We start from the raw sequence: 18,936 nt of genomic DNA, 5'->3' as shown, positions 1-18,936 counted from the left end.
GTATGTAACTGCAATCAGGATTGTGAAGGGAGAACTCTCTTGGCAGGTAAACTGGTCAGCACTTAAATGTTCCAGGTCAGGGGAACAAGAGTATGATAAAACCACCATGTCCAAGCACCACAAAGAGTTTATCATGAAACACGGAAACCCCCTCCCCAGCCATCGTTGGCCTTCCCCAAATCAGCAGTTCAGTCTCATTTGTGTATTGAGCAGCCTCCAGGTCTTACCGATGCATGAAGCAAGTCTGAAGTGAGCCATGTCTTTGTGAAACACAGGATGCAGCAATTCCTCATTTCCCTCTAATACAACAAGCTTGCCCTTAGGTCCTCAGTCTTATTCTCCAGTGACTGTACATTTGCAAACAAGATGCTGGGTAAGGGAACTTTCAATGCTTGGCACTTCAGTCTGGCTTGGAGTCCCCCCTCCTCCCTCTCTTCCAGCCATAGTCCTTCAAAAGATCGTTAAATTGCTAGTTCATTAAGGCAGTTTAAAGTTATGTTGCTTAAAGGGAAATTACAGGCTTCACAAATTGCACAGACAGTAGTCCAGGAGTATGTTTAGAAATTTTGTAAGCCTCCTGCAACACGTTGCCATGGTTCATCAGAGCTACTTTGCCACCAGGTTCACCAGGACTTCCCTTGGATTAGAGAGTATTAGCTATGAGAGGTTGAATGAACTTGGATTGTTCTGTCTGGAGCATCGAGGCTAAGGATGACCTGATACAAGTACATGAAATTATGAGAGGCTTACATGGAGCAGACAAATAGTGTTTTTTTTTCCAGGATAGAGATGTGAAATACAAGTGGGTATAGGTTTCTGGTCAGAGGTAGAAAGTTTAATGAAGATTTATGAGGTAAATTATGTAACACACAGAGTGATAGATGCCTGAACTGAGATCTTATAGAAAGATATAAAATTATGAAAAGGATAGATAAGATAGAGGCAGGAAAGTTGTTTCCACTGTTTGTGAGAACACAGCTAGGGGACAAAGCCTCAGGTTCGGGGGAGTAAATTGAGGATGGAGATGAGGAGGGACTGCTTTTCCCAGAGAGTGGTGAATCTGTGGAATTCTCCACCCAGTGAAACAGTGGAGGCTACCTCAGTAAATATACTTAAGACAAAGTTGGATAGATTTTGCATAGTAAGGAAATTAAGGGTATGGAGAAAAGGCAGGTAGGTGGAGATGAGTCAATGGTCAGATCGGTAATGATCTTATTGAATGATGGAACAGGCTCAATGGGCCAGATGGCCTACTCCTGCTTCTATTTCTTATGTCATGAGTGGTGGTGGGTGCAGAAATAATAGCAATGTTTAAGAGGCATTTGGGCAGATACTGTACATGAACATGCAGGGATTGAAGGAATATAGAGTGTCAGTGCAGATATTTTGGGCCAAACAGCCTGCTCCATTTGATGATCTTGTTCTACTGGAAAGATTGGGAAGTGGGCCTGTGGGAGGGATGGAGGGAGCCTAATGGTGCAAAAACTGTGGCTCACAGCTCCTAAACCCAGCAAGAGAGATATGTCAGCTGAGGACAGGACAACATCCCAGAGTGGAGTGGGGGTTCATGGCTGAAGGAGGAGTGGAGATGGGAATTGATCAGGAGGTAGGGGAAATGGAAGGAAGTAAGCTGGGTTCAGCAGTCCTCACCACCCTCAAGCTCTCAAGATCCCTGATTCCTGTGGATACTGCGTTGATAGCATAAATTTAAAATGGAGGTCAAATCTGTGGCATGCAGCCTCCCTAGAGTACTGATTAAACCAGGAAGCTGGTTGGTTGCTCATGTGTTAAATCCAGAAGGGAGCTGCTATGAGGCAGGTAGAAATGAAGTTTCTAACATCCCAAATCTGCCTGTTTCTGTGTATTAAAATTCTCCTCAATGATCCCCGGACCAAAGGTTTAAAATTCACTCTTGGCATTTGTCAAGAGGAGCAATTGTTGCCACTAAATGAATGAATTAGGAACTGTTCATCACAGAAGCACCAGTGGAATAATATCCATGGATGCTACTGTTTGTAACAGGAGGCCCTCTAGGACCACAGCACGCAGAGTCCACAAACATTTGTTATCCTGTTCGGGTCCCGCCACATAATGCATCACTTGCAAGACAGTTAAATACCTACAAACTATGCTTTGGATCACAACACAGAATACAGCTAAGGCATCTGCTTCATCAATAATCCTCTGCCATGTATACCGTTAAGAGCCAGGGCCAACTCTGCCAGTGATTCTCCATCCATAAAGGTCACTGCAGTACCAAAATAGCTCGCAGCACAAACCTCTCTCTGCATACTAATAAAACCAACACAAAGTCCAAACATAAAGCAGAAAGTACTGCAGAAAAATGCGTTCAAAAGAATATTGGAGATTTGAGTGCAGGCAAGATGGATTCACAAGTTACTGCAGATTTACTGCGATTGCTCCGGGCTAAACACACTAATTGTGAGAAGATCACTCAGAGAATTTTCCCCCCATTCCATACACATATTTAGCAAGTGAATGCAAGCTGCAAGTGCTGTGGGGATTTCTGGTACAAATTATGCTCTAAATTTGGCTCATTTTGAATGATTCTTTCGAGGTTTTTACTCCCAACTCATTTGCACATTACCAAAACATTGCACATTCTACGAACCAACATGGTCAGGCCCAAATTTTCTGCCAACCTCAACCGCCAGCTGTATCCCCAGTGATTCTACTCTCACCTGGAACAGGTACCCCAGTGGAAACTTTCACAAAGAAACCAGCTCTAAACTGATCAGCTCAGGGCCTCACTGATCACTAGTTCCCTCAGAGTGCTGTGAATATTCTGATCAGTTCTAGTCGCCTCATTATCGGAAGGATGTGGAAGGTTTAGAGTGGGTGCAGAGGATATTTATCAGGATGCTCCCTCAATTAGAGAGCCTATCTTATGAAGACAGGTTTAGCAAGTGAAGGTTTTTCTCTTTGGAGCTAAGGAGGATGAGAGATGACTTGATAAGGGTGTCCAAGATGATAAGAGGCAAAGATTAAGAGGATAGCCAGAGACCTTTCCCAGGGCAGGCACAATATTAAGGTGATTAGAGGAAAGTAGGGGGGCATGACAGAGATAAGCTTTTTACACATAGACTGGCAGGTGCATAGAATGCACTGCCAGGGATGGTGGCAGAGACAGATATATCAGGAACATTTAAGAAACTGTCTAAGATAGGCACATGTATGATAGAAAACTGGAAGACTACGTGGGAAGGCCAAAGAGTGGGTACTCTGTTGTTACATTTTATGTCTGCCAACAATTTCTGCTCCAAGGCTGAAATGGCTATGAAAGCTGTTGAAGAGCTTAACTGCATCTTCATTAGCATGCTGGGGTTATAAAATAAATTTTACCTTAAAAAAACAAAACTAAAAATTGAAAAAATGGGGAAGCGTTTGAACCCATTAAAACTGAAGCCAAGGGAACATGCAGAAGTTTAGGCCACAGTGCTGGATTCCATGAAGAAATAACACTGGCTTGCAAGCAGGAAATTTCCAGTGAGCAGCCGGGCATACACTCTGTCCCTGACATTAACACAGCCTTTTATAGTAGTCTTGAATATCTGCCCAACTGTGGAACTAAAAACTAGGGAAAATTGTGAATCAAAGTTTTTTTAAAAATGCATATAGAAGTATTACTTTAGAGTGGTAATTTAGTAAACTCTGACTGATTCAACCTGTAGTGATGTACTACATACAGAGCTAGAAACAACGACACGCAGTCAGTAAGTCGTTTCGAGACTAGTTTATTCAAACTTCGCGGCGCTGGCTTTTAATCCCTAGTTCCCGCCCTCTCCGGGCAGAAGTGACATCAGAGGTGCATTACCAAAGCCTCTCCCCCACGCGCGGGCTATTTGTGAGCCGGTTCGCCTGAGCAGGAAGTGGGTCGCCACAAGCCAATCTCAAGAAAAGTTTTAAATCACATTGTCATTCTACCAGCTGAGTGACACAATTTTAAATGGCTGAAAATGATTATAAAATACAAAGCTATTTTCCAGTTAGATTTGGTTACAGTAATCTAACACTTGATAAATTTTGAAAGTATTATTTCAGAACCAATTCAATACATGAAATGTGTACCCCAAAGAAGCAGTTTAACTTTAGAAATGATTCACAGTACTAGTATGGTGCATAATTCAAAGATATTCTCAATGGTAATTCTTTCATCAGAGGTTCAACTAGTTCTATACATCTAGTGTATAACAAAAGCAATACAGAAAATTGGAGACATTTGCAGATTTGTGCCAAAGGCAATTTGCATTTTTCCTTTATTTCGTGCCTGCTATGTACATGTCAGCTGAAAGGAGCTAATCAAAATCCTATAAGTGGAACTTCAAGGTGACATATCCTCTTATAACAGTCAATATCAGAAACAAAACTTTGCAGATTCTTTATACTCAAGATTGCAGCAAGCAAGTAGAATGACTGCTGGGACATATCGTTACAGGCAACTACATTACAATTAGCTTAATCAACTTGCTGGGTGGTTTTAAGTAATCCACAGTGTACAAGACATACTGTAGCAGGTTATTTATCTCTCGAATGCCTCTAAACAATTTACAGTTGCTTCATGTCAAGAAATTAAGACCCCAGATGCCTGAAGAAATTCTGTTAGCTGGAAGATTTGCATGTTAGAGAACAAGAATGCTGATTTCCCAAAGCTATTTTTAAAGAAAGATTGAGAACAATGAGCTACTTAGCCATTGATGCAGATATTAAAGGAAGGATTTCGTGGGTATGGGAAGAGAGATTTGGTATTATATTTTAAATTAAATTTTGAAGCATACACTTCAAACTGAGACCTAGAGCTTCTTCCCTTGAATCAACATGTGGAATTAAATGATTTAAGATCAGAAAATCAAAACTTTGAGAATCAGTTAAGAAATCTGTGGATACAAATGACAAGGGGGTTTGATTTATTGAATAGAAGTAACTCTTCACATGGGAAGCTATCCTGATTATGCGAAGTAGAGTGCAAACTGGCTGACAATGTGTCTTTTCCTCCCAGTCCCTTAGATCTCTGAAATGAATAGGAGGAAGCAAAGCCTGCATCAGCAAAGTTTATTTTAAAGTGCTTAAGGCCAACAGGATTTTCTCCAGAGACAGCACTGAGTTCCTTTACTGGTAAAAAGTGTTTTCCAAGAATAAACAATTAAGATAAATGCAATGTGTCAACCCTTTTGCCCTGGCTCAAGTAAACACTGTCGGCCCAAGTTATGGTTGCAATGTTTTAATCTTAATTTGGTAGCTTTCTACAGCTTCTGATGTTCTTCATCTTGTAGTCTTAGCCTGTGTAAAGCAAGATTCCAGCAGTGAATTCTCATTATCTGTAAATTACAACAAACGGAAGCAGCAAAAGAATCTTGTATGTGTCTCCATCGCTGGCACATTAGCCCGCTTTTTAACATGTCTTATTTAGGAGAGTAAGAGATAGTGAGGGAGACCAATAGAGGAGTGAATAGGATCTTCTCCTGTAAGTGAGGCTCATGCAAAGTAATTTGCATCCCGCTTTCTCATAGGCATTCTACAATTCCCTCTCTTGAGACCCAGCACCAACCGATGTTACCAATCTACAGCCGGCCCTCCTTATCCGCGGATTCCGCATGCGCGGATTCAACCAACCGTGGATCGGGAAAACCCGGAAGTTCTCTCCAGCACTCGTTGCTTGAGCATGTACAGACTATTTTTTCTTGTCATTATTCCCTAAACAATACAGTATAACTATTTACATAGCATTTACATCGTATTAGGTATTATAAGTAATCTAGAAATGACTTAAAAGTACAGGCAGTCCCCAGCTTATGAATGAGTTTCATCCTTGAGTCCATCTTTAACTCGGATTTGAAGTCGGAACAGGTACATCCGGTATTATTTAGCGTCAGTTAGTCAAACATTTTTCTTAGTATATAGTATATATTTTACCTTTCTATGCATATAAAACACTTAAGAAACATACGTATTTCAATAATTAAACCACTGTGTTGCTTAGTAATTATAGTAGTTTTCATCGGGGCAGGGCCTTTCACATGCTCCATTAAAATTGTTCTGATCGTTGACCGACTGTAGTCTAACACTTTTTCAATGACTGATGGTGTTTCTCCTCTTTCTGATTGCTTTATTACCTCCACCTTATTTTCAATTGTGATCATGATTACTTTCGTGAACAGAAACACCGCGGATTCAGAGCTGCGCCAGGTCCTAATGTCCACCACACTGAACAAGTTAAATAAAGTCCGGGATTCCGCTGGGTCCTAAAGACCACCGCATTGATTCAGGTTAAATAAGGGACTTGAGCAACCGCATTTTTTGGAATCCATGGGGAGTCTCGGAACCAATCCCCCGCGGATAAGGAAGGCCGACTGTACCTGCGTATTGAAATCCCCCATGACTGCCATAACATTCCCTTTTACATACTTTTACTATCTCCCATTGTAATTTATATCCCACATCCTGGCTACTGTTCAGAGGCCTGCATACAACTCCCATGAGTTTGTTTTTTTAACCTTGCAATTTCTTAACTCAACCCATGAGAACCCAGATCTTCTGATCTTAGGTAACCTCTTCCTAAAGATTCGATTTCTATTTTACTAAAAGAACCACACTACGTCCTCCACCTACCTGCCTGTCCTTTTGTTGCTAAGTTTATCCTTGGGTGTTGTGCTCAATTGGCAGAAAGGGACAGGGGAGTCTAAAATGTGCTTCTGATCCCCCCGCCATTTCTAGCAAAGCCTCCTTGTTGAGTGGCTCAGGAAGCTCACATACGGTCAGGCAAGATCCAGGACTACTGGTCACAGTAGTAGCATCAGATGATTGGAGGGTGGAAAATGTTCCTCCTTTGTTCAAGAAAATGAGTAGAAATAACCCTGGGAATTATAGACCTGTGAGATGTACTTCAGTGGTACACAAATTATTCAACAAGATTCTTAGAGATGGTGTTTATTGGAAAAGCATAGCTTGATTAGAGATAGTCAGCATGTCTTTGGGAGGGGCAGGCCATTGCTCACAAGCCCGATTGAATTATTTAGGTATGTGACGAAACAGATTAATGATGGTAGAGCAATGGATAGATAGATTTTAATAAGGCATTTGGTAAGATTCCACATGATGGGCTCATTGAGAAAGTCAGTCGGCATGGGATCCAGAGAAACTTGACTGTGTGGATTCAGAATTAGCTTGCCCATAGAAAGCACAGGGTGGTTGTAGATAGATAGTTTTCTGCCTGGAGGTCAGTGACCAATGGTGTTCCACACGGAATTGTTTTTGACTTTTATAAATGATTTGGATAAGGAAGTTGAAAGGTAGGTTATTAAGTTTGCAGATGACATTGAAGTTTGGTTGAGTTGTGGATAGTGTAGAAGGCTGTTACAGGTTGCAATGGGTCATGGAGAGCTGGGCTGAGAAGAGGCAGATGAAGTTCAAGTTATAGATGTATGAAGTGATACAATTTAAAGGCAGAAAACCTGGTTAATGTCATGATTCTAGTCAAGGTGGAGGAACAGAGTGACCTTGAGTCCACATTCATAGATCCTTCAAAGTTGCTGCGTAAGTTGATAGGGTGGTTAAGAATGCATACAACATGTTGGCCTTCATTAGTCAAGGTATTGAGTTCAAGAATTGTAAGGTAATGTTGCAGCTCCATAAAACTCTGGTCAGACCACACTTTGAATATTGTATTCATTTCTGGTTGCCTCACTATAGAAAGGATGTGAAAGCTTTACAGAGGAGATTTACAAGATGCTGCCTGGATTAAAGAGCATGTCTTATGAAGACAGGCTGAATGGGCTGGGGCTTTCCTCTTTGCATTGAAGGAGGAGGAGAGCTAACTTGATAGATGTGTTCAAAATGATAAAAGGCATAGACAGCATGGATAGCCAGAGACTTTTTTCTCGGAGTGTAAATAGCTAATACCAGGGGACATAATTTTAAGGTGATTGGAAGAAAGTATAGGGGGATGTCAGAGGTAAGTTGTTGATCAGAGGGTGGTGAGTGCATGGAACACCACTGTTATGGGTGGTCTAGAGGCAGATTCATTAGAGGCATTTAAGAAGCTCGTAGGTAGACATATAGATGATAGAAAAATGGAAGACTATGTAGGAGGGAACGGTTAGATTGATTCCTAGAGTAGGTTAAAAGGTCGGTGTAACATTGTGACCGAAGGGTATGTACTGTGCTGTAAAGTTCTATGTTCTTTGTTCAAACAGGTAAACCCATATTCTCTTTGGGAGGGGAAGAATGAGGGATGATAAGAAATGGGAGTGTTCTTTGTGTTCCAAAAGAATGACACCGAGTGCTAGCCCCTCAAAATCTCCTCCAACACGACTGAACTGCTTTCCTCCCTTCCACAGGTTCACACAATACTGTACCAGACTAGGCCTGCAATCTTGCTGGACAAACAAAAGGTTCAGGATCACTGCCATCTCATTTTGTCCCATTTAACTGTGTTGGGCTGCTTAACTCTAAAATGAATTTGGACCGGATGGACCTGAGGCAGAGCAACCCAAATATTAGTCAAGAGCAGAGTAAGATAAGAAAACATAGAACATAGAATAATACAGCATAGTACAGACCCTTTGGCCCACAATGTTGTGCCGATCCTTAATCCCTGTATTCCATATAACCCCCCACCTTAAATTCCTCCGTATACCTATCTAGTAGTCTCTTAAATTTCACTAGTGTATCTGCCTCCACCACTGACTCAGGCAATGCATTCCACACACCAACCATTCTCTGAGTGAAAAAACCTTCCTGTAATATCCCCCTTGAACTTCCCACCCCTTACCTTAAAGCCATGTCGTCTTGTATTGAGCAGTGTTGCCCTGGGGAAGTGGCGCTGGCTGTCCACTCTATCTATTCCTCTTAATATCACGTATACCTCTGTCATGTCTCCTCTCATCCTCCTTCTCTCCAAAGAGTAAAGCCCTAGCTCCCTTAACAGAGGAATTAACAGATCTTTCATCAACATAAGCAGTGAGTACAGGAAGTCTTCACAGGGAACCAGTTAGGCCTCAGTTAGTGTATTGCATCAAGTTCTGGACAATTGGTCGAGGTGCTGATTCACTGCTGCAATAACCTTGTTCAATCCTGACCTTTGGTTCAATCCAGAGTTCCACTGCCGACTGTATGGAGTTTGCGTGTTCTCCCTGTGACTACATAAATTTCCCTCAGGTGCTCCTGTTTCCTTTTACATCCCAAACCCATGCAGGTCAATAGGTTAACTGGCCACTGTAAATTGCCCAAGCGTAGAACTTGGTGGGAGTTAATAGGAATGTGGGGAGAATAAAATAGGATGAGAATAGGATTGGTTGAAATGGATGTTTGCTTGTCAGTATGGACTGTGGGCTGAAGGCTTGACTCTACACTGAATTACTCTATGATTACACTTCAGGAAGAATTTCAGGGCCTCATGGACAATGCAGAAAAAAGTTGTCAACTAGTTTGGCACAAGGAATGAGGGAATTGAGTTCATCGCTGGGGAAATCTAGATTGGTTTCGATAGCAAGTTAAATATGAATGTTTCTAGTGGGGGAAAGGCAAGGAATAAAGCTCAAAGTTTAAAGGTGATTGATAAAGCAATTAGAGACATTAAAAGGAAAATCTAAGTTAAGCAAGATGTTGATTGAGATTGAGAAGCTCCAGCCTGAAATGAGTAGAACTATATTGAGTGCTCAGTTTTAAAGCAGATTGAGATAAATACAAATAGAGGACATTTAAACATTAATGGTGAAGATCAGGCCAGGGGTCTAAATGGAACATCCTACTAAAATGCCAAAGGCAGGGTTTGTTGGAGCAATGTGCTCTATCATTCTCTCTCAGCTCTTTATCATCAGCCTCCTCTTAATTGGGGCTTGAAGATATTTCTTCACTCAGAGGCTGGTGATTTGCTTGAATTCTTTTTTACTGCAGAGAATTGCAGAGACTGTCATTGAGTTTATGGTATTGACAGATTTTTGGAGGTAAAGAGAATAGCTGAACACGGAGGCAGTGCGAGCAATTGGTCTTGAGGAAAAACATCAGCCATAATCTTAATGAACGGCTGAGCAGATTCAAAAGGTCAAATGACTTATCCCTGCTCCTGTCACTTTATTCTATTCTGTATGAATTCACTTGGCAGACATACCACAGGCTATTACCCCCACATTAAATAGTCTATCTTTTCCTTAAAATGTTAACCTCTTATGAACAAAATCATCAAGAAAATAATCTGGACCATTTGGCTCATAATTAAATTTTACTGACATTTCTAAACATGTGCATTCTACATGTTAAGAGGCAATGAGAAGGCTCAATAGATACAAAGATGGGTGTGGCTTCGTGTGAAAGTCTGAATCCACAGAAAACACTTTGCTGATTAGATGTAGAGAAAACCAGTGAAAATGTCTAAAGGTCAACAAATTAAACCATTGAGATAGTACAGAAATGAGAAAAATGGTTCATGCAGAGAACAAAATTATACTGATAGCAAAATTGTACAGTTTCTCATCTAAATCCCTTCCTGTTCTTGCTAATAATCACACCTTAACTGAATACAAAAGATTTCAGCTGAGAAAATCAAGGAAATTGTAGTGCACAGTACTTTGTCACCGCATTATAATCCTGAAAATCAATGTTTTGCGAGAACGATAACAGAGACTATTTCTGGATCATTAGCTTCCCTTGCAAGGCTCATATGGGAAATCCCTGTCATCAGTGATCCTGCATTCACAAAGTGATCACCATGTCAGAGACATAGGAGGGAGCGGGAACAGGCTGCTGTTCACAGCCACGGTGCCTGCTGTTGGGTTTCACCAACGTGACAAGGTGATGACATGACAGTGGGACAACAATCCATATTGTTGACACAGCTCCTTGCTGCTTCCCACACCCAATTCCAGATCCTGAACCATCAGAACACTGTTCAGCTCAGATCCTTGAAGCACAGCACACGGCAGGACAGGAAACCGGGCTCTCTGCCATATTGTGGGATTTGGACCCTCAATCTCCAGCGCAAACGGGACTCACACCCCCAACCCCAACACGCAGTCCCCAGTCCTGTGAATCACTATACTCCTTTCAAACTCAGCCTCTCTATTCCCAACACACAATCTTTCTCAGTCTCTCAGGCCCCAGAACACGATGGACCTCAGTCTCTCCAACCTCAACATACTATGAGCTCCCGTCTTTCCACTCTCAGCCCCCCTTTGTTGTTTTATTTCATTTCATGAGAATCATCAATGACAGAATATTGCCTAAAGTTCCATGAAAAATTATACAAAATCATTGTTATTAGCCAGTGATGCTGATGATCATTTTGGTATCCAGTTGGGTCTAGTGCTGTTTTGGTTGTCTGATAGGATTTGGCTGCCATTCAGTTAGGTAAGCATTAAACATTCCATTAGGCAGGTAATTTAGGAATGTACCACACTTGATAAAAAGACCGTATATTTTGAGGTAAAAGAGCAAGAAAATATGTGGGTTTTGATGAGTAGGCCACTAAAATCATTGCAAGTATCAGGAATTCTGCCCCAAACCTGGACATAATAGAAGCCATGTTCCTGAACATCAGGACTCTACTCCCAACACATCGTTTGGATCTGGTTGAAATAGCCCACCTCCAGATTTTATTACACACATGCACAAGATCTAACAGTCAGCAGCAATGGGCAGTAAATGGTCTTGGCAACAAGGTGACATTTGACATGACTCTGGCACCAGAAGCTCTCACAAAACTAAGGTCAACAGAAGTCACCTGACACAAAGGAAGATGATGGTTGCAGATTGAGAGTGCTGTAACTTAGTGTGGAGTCCATGATCCAATCACACTTTCAACTTTGTTCACAACTCCTAATTATTATGAAATGCTATCTGGCTTCACTTGCACCAAATGACATGCCAACTTATCAGGAAACAGCTGTTTCACAAAGTACCATTACAAAAGACCAGCCACTTCCCCCAATCTTTCAAAGGCTTTATCATTAAGACCATAAGACATTGGATCAGAATTAGGCCATTTGGCCCATTGAGTCTTCTCCACCATTTGATCAAGGCTGAACCATTTTCCTCTCAACCCCATTGTCCTGCCTTCTCCCCATAACCTTTCATGTCCCAACTTATTAAGAATCTCTGCCTTAAATACATTCAATAACATGACCTCCACATATTCACCACTCCCTGGCTAAAGAAATTCTTCTTCATCTCTATTCTAAATGAACATCCCTCTATTCTGAGGATGTGCCCTCAGGTTCTAGACTTCCCCAGTTTCGGAAACATCTTCTCCACTTCCACGCTATCAAGGCCTTTCAATAGTCGATAGGTTTCAATTAGATCCCTCCCCATCCCCATTCTTCTAATTTCCAGCAAGGAATTTCAGAACCATCAAATACTCTTCATATGATAAGCTTTCCAATATCAGAATCATTTTTGTGAACCTCCTTTTAACCCTCCTCAATGTTAACACATCCTTTCTTAGATAAGGGGCCCAAAACTGCTCACAATACTCCACGAGGCCTCACCATTACATCCTTGTTTTTATATTCTAAATTTTAAGTTCTACCATGAATCTCCAGACAAGAATGGAGGGTCCACTCAGACTAATAATATCAGTCGAGTGGCTGTGATGGCCAAAAAGATGCTTGTTAATCAGCAAAGACTGACTCCACATGTATCCTCTTCAAAGGCTATTCACCACTACAAGGTAATGTGAGGTAACTTCAGGCAGGAACATGCCAGAAATGAAACCTTGAGGTTACTCATCACTGTCGCTGAATTACCCATTTTGGAAAATGCTTTGCCTTGACGTCTGGTCTAAATCAATGGAAAGAGTTGGCTATCCACCGATATTACTAAATTAAAATACGTTTAATTACCTGTGCATTTCTTGACCTTGCTATTCCGCTTCCCATGCCAACTTAATTTGCAATTGAAGTTTTCCTCCCAGAACTCGGCAAACCAGACATTCCTCCTGTTATTTTCCAATGTACGGCTTCTGAAGTATCTGTCGAAGCCTGGAAAAGCAAAAAGAATCAAGCTTATTCGCTGATGACATTTGGCACAGAGTCCATTTCAACTCTCAGAGCAAAGCTAATCCCCACCTTCTCTCTCTCAATCGCACATCGACTGAGATTTTCATCACCCAGCTACAGTAAGCCTAACTTGCAAGTGCCAATTCACCTACCTAACCACTGCATATTTGGGAAGTGGGGCAAATCAGATAACTTGGCAGTGGCTGAGGGGAGATTGCAAGAAAAACACACAAATTCACATTGACAGTGCCCAAGATCAAAAATGAATCCAGGTTGCTAGAACTGAGACAGAGCTGCACTGATATCAAGTACTGAGCATTGCATAAAACATAATAAGCTATCAGGAACACACAGAATTAAGAAATAAAGCAGGACTGTGGTCTACATTGGTATTTCTTTCCTTTCTTGTGTCATTTAAAATTATTTTCCAAATTGTCCTAAAATTTAAGCAGCAAGCATTACAGCCAAGTAGTGTGGAAAAACTTATCTCTAATGTCTTGAACTTTAATAGCTTGTAGTGTGAATAGATTAATGCAGTCTGGATCCAATTTCCCTCAGCAGTGACCTTTTCAATCCTGGGGGAAATATTACTGAGTTTGGCACTTTCCCCTGAGTGCAATCATGAGTCAATAAATTTCAATCGGAGCACAGGAAGAGGTGGCTGAATCGGGGACGAGAACCTGAAGTAATCCTACCTTCAACTGAGGCTCTCTTGGGAAGGATAGTGACAGCCCCTTCTGCAACGTCTTCTTGCAGGTGGACGGGCGCGATCTTTGAACCCCAGCTGTCAGAAGCAACCCAGAGGAAGTGTTTTGTCTGATTGGATCTTTTGGCGGCCTCCAGCAAACGGCTGTGGAGAAAAGGATGGCAGGGTGGGAGTGAGGAAAGCAGAAAGTAGATCGGATGGGCAGGGTGGTTAAGTGTTGCACTACAAAATGATAACAATCTTCTCATCTCATTTCCTCCTCCACTACACCCCAGCACTGACGGGCAAAGGTGCGATATACTCAGACAAACATCTTGACAGGCAAAAACGTGACAAAATGCAGGAAAAGGACATGTTTGAAGACCGCATTGTATCTCGCGAAGCAGCCATCTCTTCAGATTTAAATCATGTCGAGCTCACTTTGTCACGTTCTCCCACCTGGCCTGTTAGTTTCTGATCTATTGCATCTGAAAACCAGCTCCATCTCCCAGAGGACCGAGGCAGCAGTCAGATGTGTAATTGCATTAGAATTCCCCGTGCTCTTGAGGAAAATGCGTGGTGATTACAAATCAATTTTTTCAACTCTTTTCCTCATTTCCAGTATTCCTGAACTCCCACTAAAATCTTTAGCATCATCAACATTGAAAACAAGACAGTTAAAGGTTTTGGCTAGGTTTGGACCAGAACTCCAGGGGGCAGAGCTAAACACCATCAAGTGTAAAGAAAAAGAATGCTCACTTGATGTCATCTTCGTTTGCAAATATGATTATTCCACGAGCGTTGGGGGTTTCCAGCAAGCGCTTGATAATTTTGTCAAATTCTCCTGGCTTTGGCTCCCGAGGGATTTTCAGTGACTGGGCAATGCAAACCCTACCTAAGGGGAAAAACAGAAATTGCATCATATTAACCAAGCTGTCCACAGCAGCTGCAGTGTTGAGCATGTTGATAGGATGCACGTTCACTGATCCATCCTGTCCTTTATTGATTAGACTGATAAGTGCAACACTGAGTATCGCTAGTGATACTGGACAAATATTAGCACAACTAATGTCACTTTTGGATTATCACCATTATACAATATAAAAAAAACAAAAGATCCCATCAGTCCAGGTCATGCTCTCTTCTTACTACTACCATCAGGCTGGAGGTACAGGAACCTTGTGTCCCACATGGCCAGGTACAGGACCAGTTGTTACCCTACAGCCATCAGGCTCCTGAACCAGTGTGGATGACTTCACTCACAGCAGAAGTGATTCCACAACCAAAAGATCCCCTTTCAAAGACTCTACAACTTATTATTATTATTTCCATAATTTGTCTTCTTTTGCACATTGGTTGTGTAAAGGGGGGGGGGGGGTTCTTCTTTTTCTTTGTTACTGCGTATGTTAATCAAAATGGCTTCTTTGTTTTGTTAAAAGTAGGAATGCTTCTTTGTTGCAAGAGAGTACTGGAAGCTTGTTTGGGTTAAAATTTACTGATAATGAGAATTGTATTCCTTTGTAAACCAATTGGGATTAATGTTGTTCTTTCTTCTGAGTCTGTAAGCTATTGTTGGCGGGCTTTTGGGGAGATCGGCGCGAGGGGGTGAGAGAGAGAGGACGCGATGCTGTAAACTGGGTGAGGAACGGACCCCAAGCAGGGGTCCAAGGCCAGGAGGTACACCGAGGAGAGGAGACGAAGATAGATGTGCTTGGTTGACCACTTCGGATGGTCCTGAGCTGCGAGTCGAGGAGTTCAGAGGGGATTGAATGGTGGCCAGAAGACTTCAGTAATTGAGCTCCAACAGTTGTGCATGAAGTGGTTTGGACTTTGATAAGTTTGGCGCCTTTTCTGTATTTTCTTATCCTTCATATATACTGTATCGTTATTAATCACTTAGTTATAGTAATCTTTATAAATTGTAATCATTTATTCACATATGGGGTACTGTCTGTTTTTTGGCGAGGCGGGGATATCACACAGCATCCACACCAGCTGATTACCCAGTTTGGCGGGGCCGAAGGCTGCTCCCCCTAGATGAGAACGAGCTGAGCGAGCCTGAGGCGACCCGGGGGGGTTACAGTTGTTTGTCAATCTTTGTTATCTATAGATTTTCATCAATTCTATCATTTTTTTAATTTCCCTGTACACATCTGCATATGCTAGGTAGCATATGCTGACATATATGTACTTTGATAATAAATTTACTTTGAACTTTTAGTTATATTGGAATGCAGATCACTTGCAATACCAGAGGAAACAACACCCTGGACCATTGCTACACCACCATCAAGAATGCCTCCCGTGCTATTCCACGCCCTCACTTCAGGAAGTCTGATCACCTGGCTGTACTTCTACTCCCTGAATATAGGCAGAGACTGAAGACTGCAGTACCAGTAGTGAGGGCCAAGAAAGTCTGGACAAGGGAAGCACAGAAGAGCCTATAGGACTGCTTTGAATCAATGGACTGGACTGTATTCAGGGATTCATCTTCAAACCTGTGTGGATGAGTGTGTACCCACAAAGACTTACAGTACATTCCCAAATCAAAAACCATGGATGAACCAGGAGGTACATAGTACATAGTCTGCTGAAGGCTAGATCTGTGGCATTCAAGTCTGGCAACCCAGGTCTGTACCAGAAAACCGGGTATGATTTGTGGAGCGCTATTTCAAGGGCAAAGAGACAATTTTGAATGAAGTTGGAGGCAACATCAGATGCACAGCAGCTCTGGCAGGCTCTGCAAGACATTACTTCCTACAAAGCAAAACCCAACAGCATGAATGGCAGCGATGCTTCACTATCAGATGAACTCAATGCCTTAAATGCACACTTTGAAAGGGAGAACACAACTACAGCTGTGAAGATCCCTGCTGCACCTGATGACCCTGTGATCTCCATCTCAGAGGCCTATGTTGACCTGTCTTTAATGAGAGTAAACCCTCGCAAGGCAGAAGGTCCCGATGGAGTACCTGGTGTGGCTCTGAAAACCTGTGCCAACCAACTCACAGGAGTATTCAAGGACATTTTCAATCTCTCACTGCTATGGGTGGAAGTTCCCACTTGCTTCAAAAAGACAACAATTATACCAGTACCCAAGAAGAATAATGTGGGCTGCCTTAATGACTATCACCCGGTAGCACTCACATCGACAATGATGAAATGCTTTGAGAGGCTGGTTATAACCATATAACAATTACAGCACGAAGACAGGACATCTTGGCCCTCCTAGTCCGTGCTGATTATGACTAGACCAAACTCTTGCCTCAGTAAGGAACTGGACCCATTGCAATTTGCCTATCGCCACAATAGGTCAACAGCAGATGCAATCTCAATGGCTCTCCACATGGCTTTAAACCACTTGGACAACACAAACAGCCATGTCAGGATGCTGTTCATCGACTATAGCTCAGCATTTAATACCATCATTCCCACAATCCTGATTCAGAAGTTGCAGAACCTGGACCTCTGTACCTCCCTCTGCAATTGGAACCTTGACTTCCTAACTGGAAGAACACAATCTGTGTGGATTGCTGATAACATGTCCTCCTCGCAAACGATCAACACTGGTGCACCGCAGGGGTGTGTGCTTAGCCCACTGCCCTACTCTCTATATACCCATGACTGTGTGGCTAGGCATAGCTCAAATACCATCTTCAAATTTGCTGATGATACAACCATTGCTGGTAGAATCTCAGGTGGTGACAAAAGGGCATACAGGAGTGAGATATGCCAACTAGTGGAATGGTACCACAGCAGCAAACTGGCACTCAACATCAGTAAGACGAAAGAGCTGACTGTGGACTTCAGGAAGGGTAAGACGAAGGAACACATACCAATCCTCATAGAGATATCAGAAGTGGAGAGGGTGAGCAGCTTCAAGTTCCTGGGTGTCAAGATCTCTGACGATCTAACCTGGTCCCAACATATCGATGTAGTTATAAAGAAGGTAAGACAGCAGATATACTTTATTAGGAGTTTGAAGAGATTTGGTATGTCAACAAATACACTCAAAATCTTCTATAGTTGTGCCGTGGAGAGCATTCTGACAGGCTGCATCACTGTCTGGTATGGAGGAGCTACTGCACAGGACCGAAAGAAGCTGCAGAAGGTTGTAAATCTAGTCAGTTCCATCTTGGGTACTAGTCCTACGAAGTACTCAAGACATCTTCAGGGAGCGGTGTCTCAGAAAGACAGCCTCCATTATTAAGAACCTCCAGCACCCAGGGCATCCCCTTTTCTCACTGTTACCATCAGGTAGGAGGTACAGAAGCCTGAAGGCACACACTCAGCGATTCAGGAACAACTTCTTCCCTTCTGCCATCCGATTCCTAAATGAACATTGAATCTTCGGGCACTACCTCACTTTTTTAAAAAAATACTGTATTTCTGTTTTTGCACATTTAAAAAAATCTATTCAATATCCGTAATTGATTTATTTGTTTAGTATTTTTTAAATTTTATTTATTATTACAATTTTTCTCTGCTAGTTTATGTATTGCATTGAACGGCTGACGCTAAGTTAACAAATTTCACGTCACATGCCGGTGATAATAAACCTGATTCTGATTCAGCCACCAGGCTCTTGAACCAGAGGAGATAACTTCATTCGCCCCATCACTAAACTGTTCCGCCACATACTGAACCCTCCACAAACTATGGACTCACTGTCAAGGACTCCATATCATGTTCTCCCTATTTATTGCTTATTTATTCATTTTTTTAATATTTGCACAGTGTGTTGCCTTTTGTACATTGGTTGCTTATCCTGTTAGGTGTGGTTTTTCATTGATTCTATGATGTTTCTTGAACTTACTGTGGATGCCACAAGAAAATGATTCTCAGGGTTGTATATGGTGGCATATATGCACTTTGATAATAAATTTATTTCGGATATTGAACTTTGAAAGCAGACATGCACACACATGCATGCAGGCGGTGCCCTTGAGGACAACATGCATGGGAAACTCAGCAGAACCCATTGCAGAACTAGACCTGAGGGGAGGGGAAGACAGCAATTCTCCCGCCTAAACCTCTCTGAGGAAATACGCACAAGCTACCTGTGCAGCATTAAGGACTGACATTTGCACTGGTACTTCTTCATTATTAGCGCAGGCGAGCTTTAATTGCTGCCAGCGTCTTGCCGCACAGAGGTTCCGGCTGAGCTGTACATGCACTTAGCATTGGATAAAGGCTGTAGTCACGTTCATTTGCAAACAACGGAACTAGTGAGCAGCCTAATTA

General features: G+C 42.2%; 1 protein-coding gene across 4 annotated transcripts in view; it reads right to left on the bottom strand.

Annotated features, from left to right (window-relative positions):
* Positions 1–18,936, bottom strand: part of LOC140734715 (metabotropic glutamate receptor 8) — a 402,709-nt gene that overhangs the window by 121,289 nt on the left and 262,484 nt on the right. For all 4 annotated transcript variants that reach the window (XR_012100592.1, XM_073059083.1, XM_073059085.1 and 1 more), the window contains 3 exons: positions 14,452–14,587; positions 13,703–13,857; positions 12,852–12,989 (listed from right to left, as the gene is read on the bottom strand). Coding sequence is in view for 3 of the 4 variants with exons in the window: in XM_073059083.1 (XP_072915184.1) it covers positions 12,852–12,989; positions 13,703–13,857; positions 14,452–14,587 (429 nt within the window). In the remaining variant the exon portion in view is untranslated. The remainder of the gene's footprint in view (positions 1–12,851; positions 12,990–13,702; positions 13,858–14,451; positions 14,588–18,936) is intronic.

Source organism: Hemitrygon akajei, chromosome 10, assembly GCF_048418815.1.
Source record: "Hemitrygon akajei chromosome 10, sHemAka1.3, whole genome shotgun sequence".
In the NCBI taxonomy this organism is placed as follows: Eukaryota; Metazoa; Chordata; class Chondrichthyes; order Myliobatiformes; family Dasyatidae; genus Hemitrygon; species Hemitrygon akajei.
The sequence above is the reverse complement of the archived record's forward strand: the minus strand, read 5'-3'. Positions and strand labels throughout refer to the sequence as shown.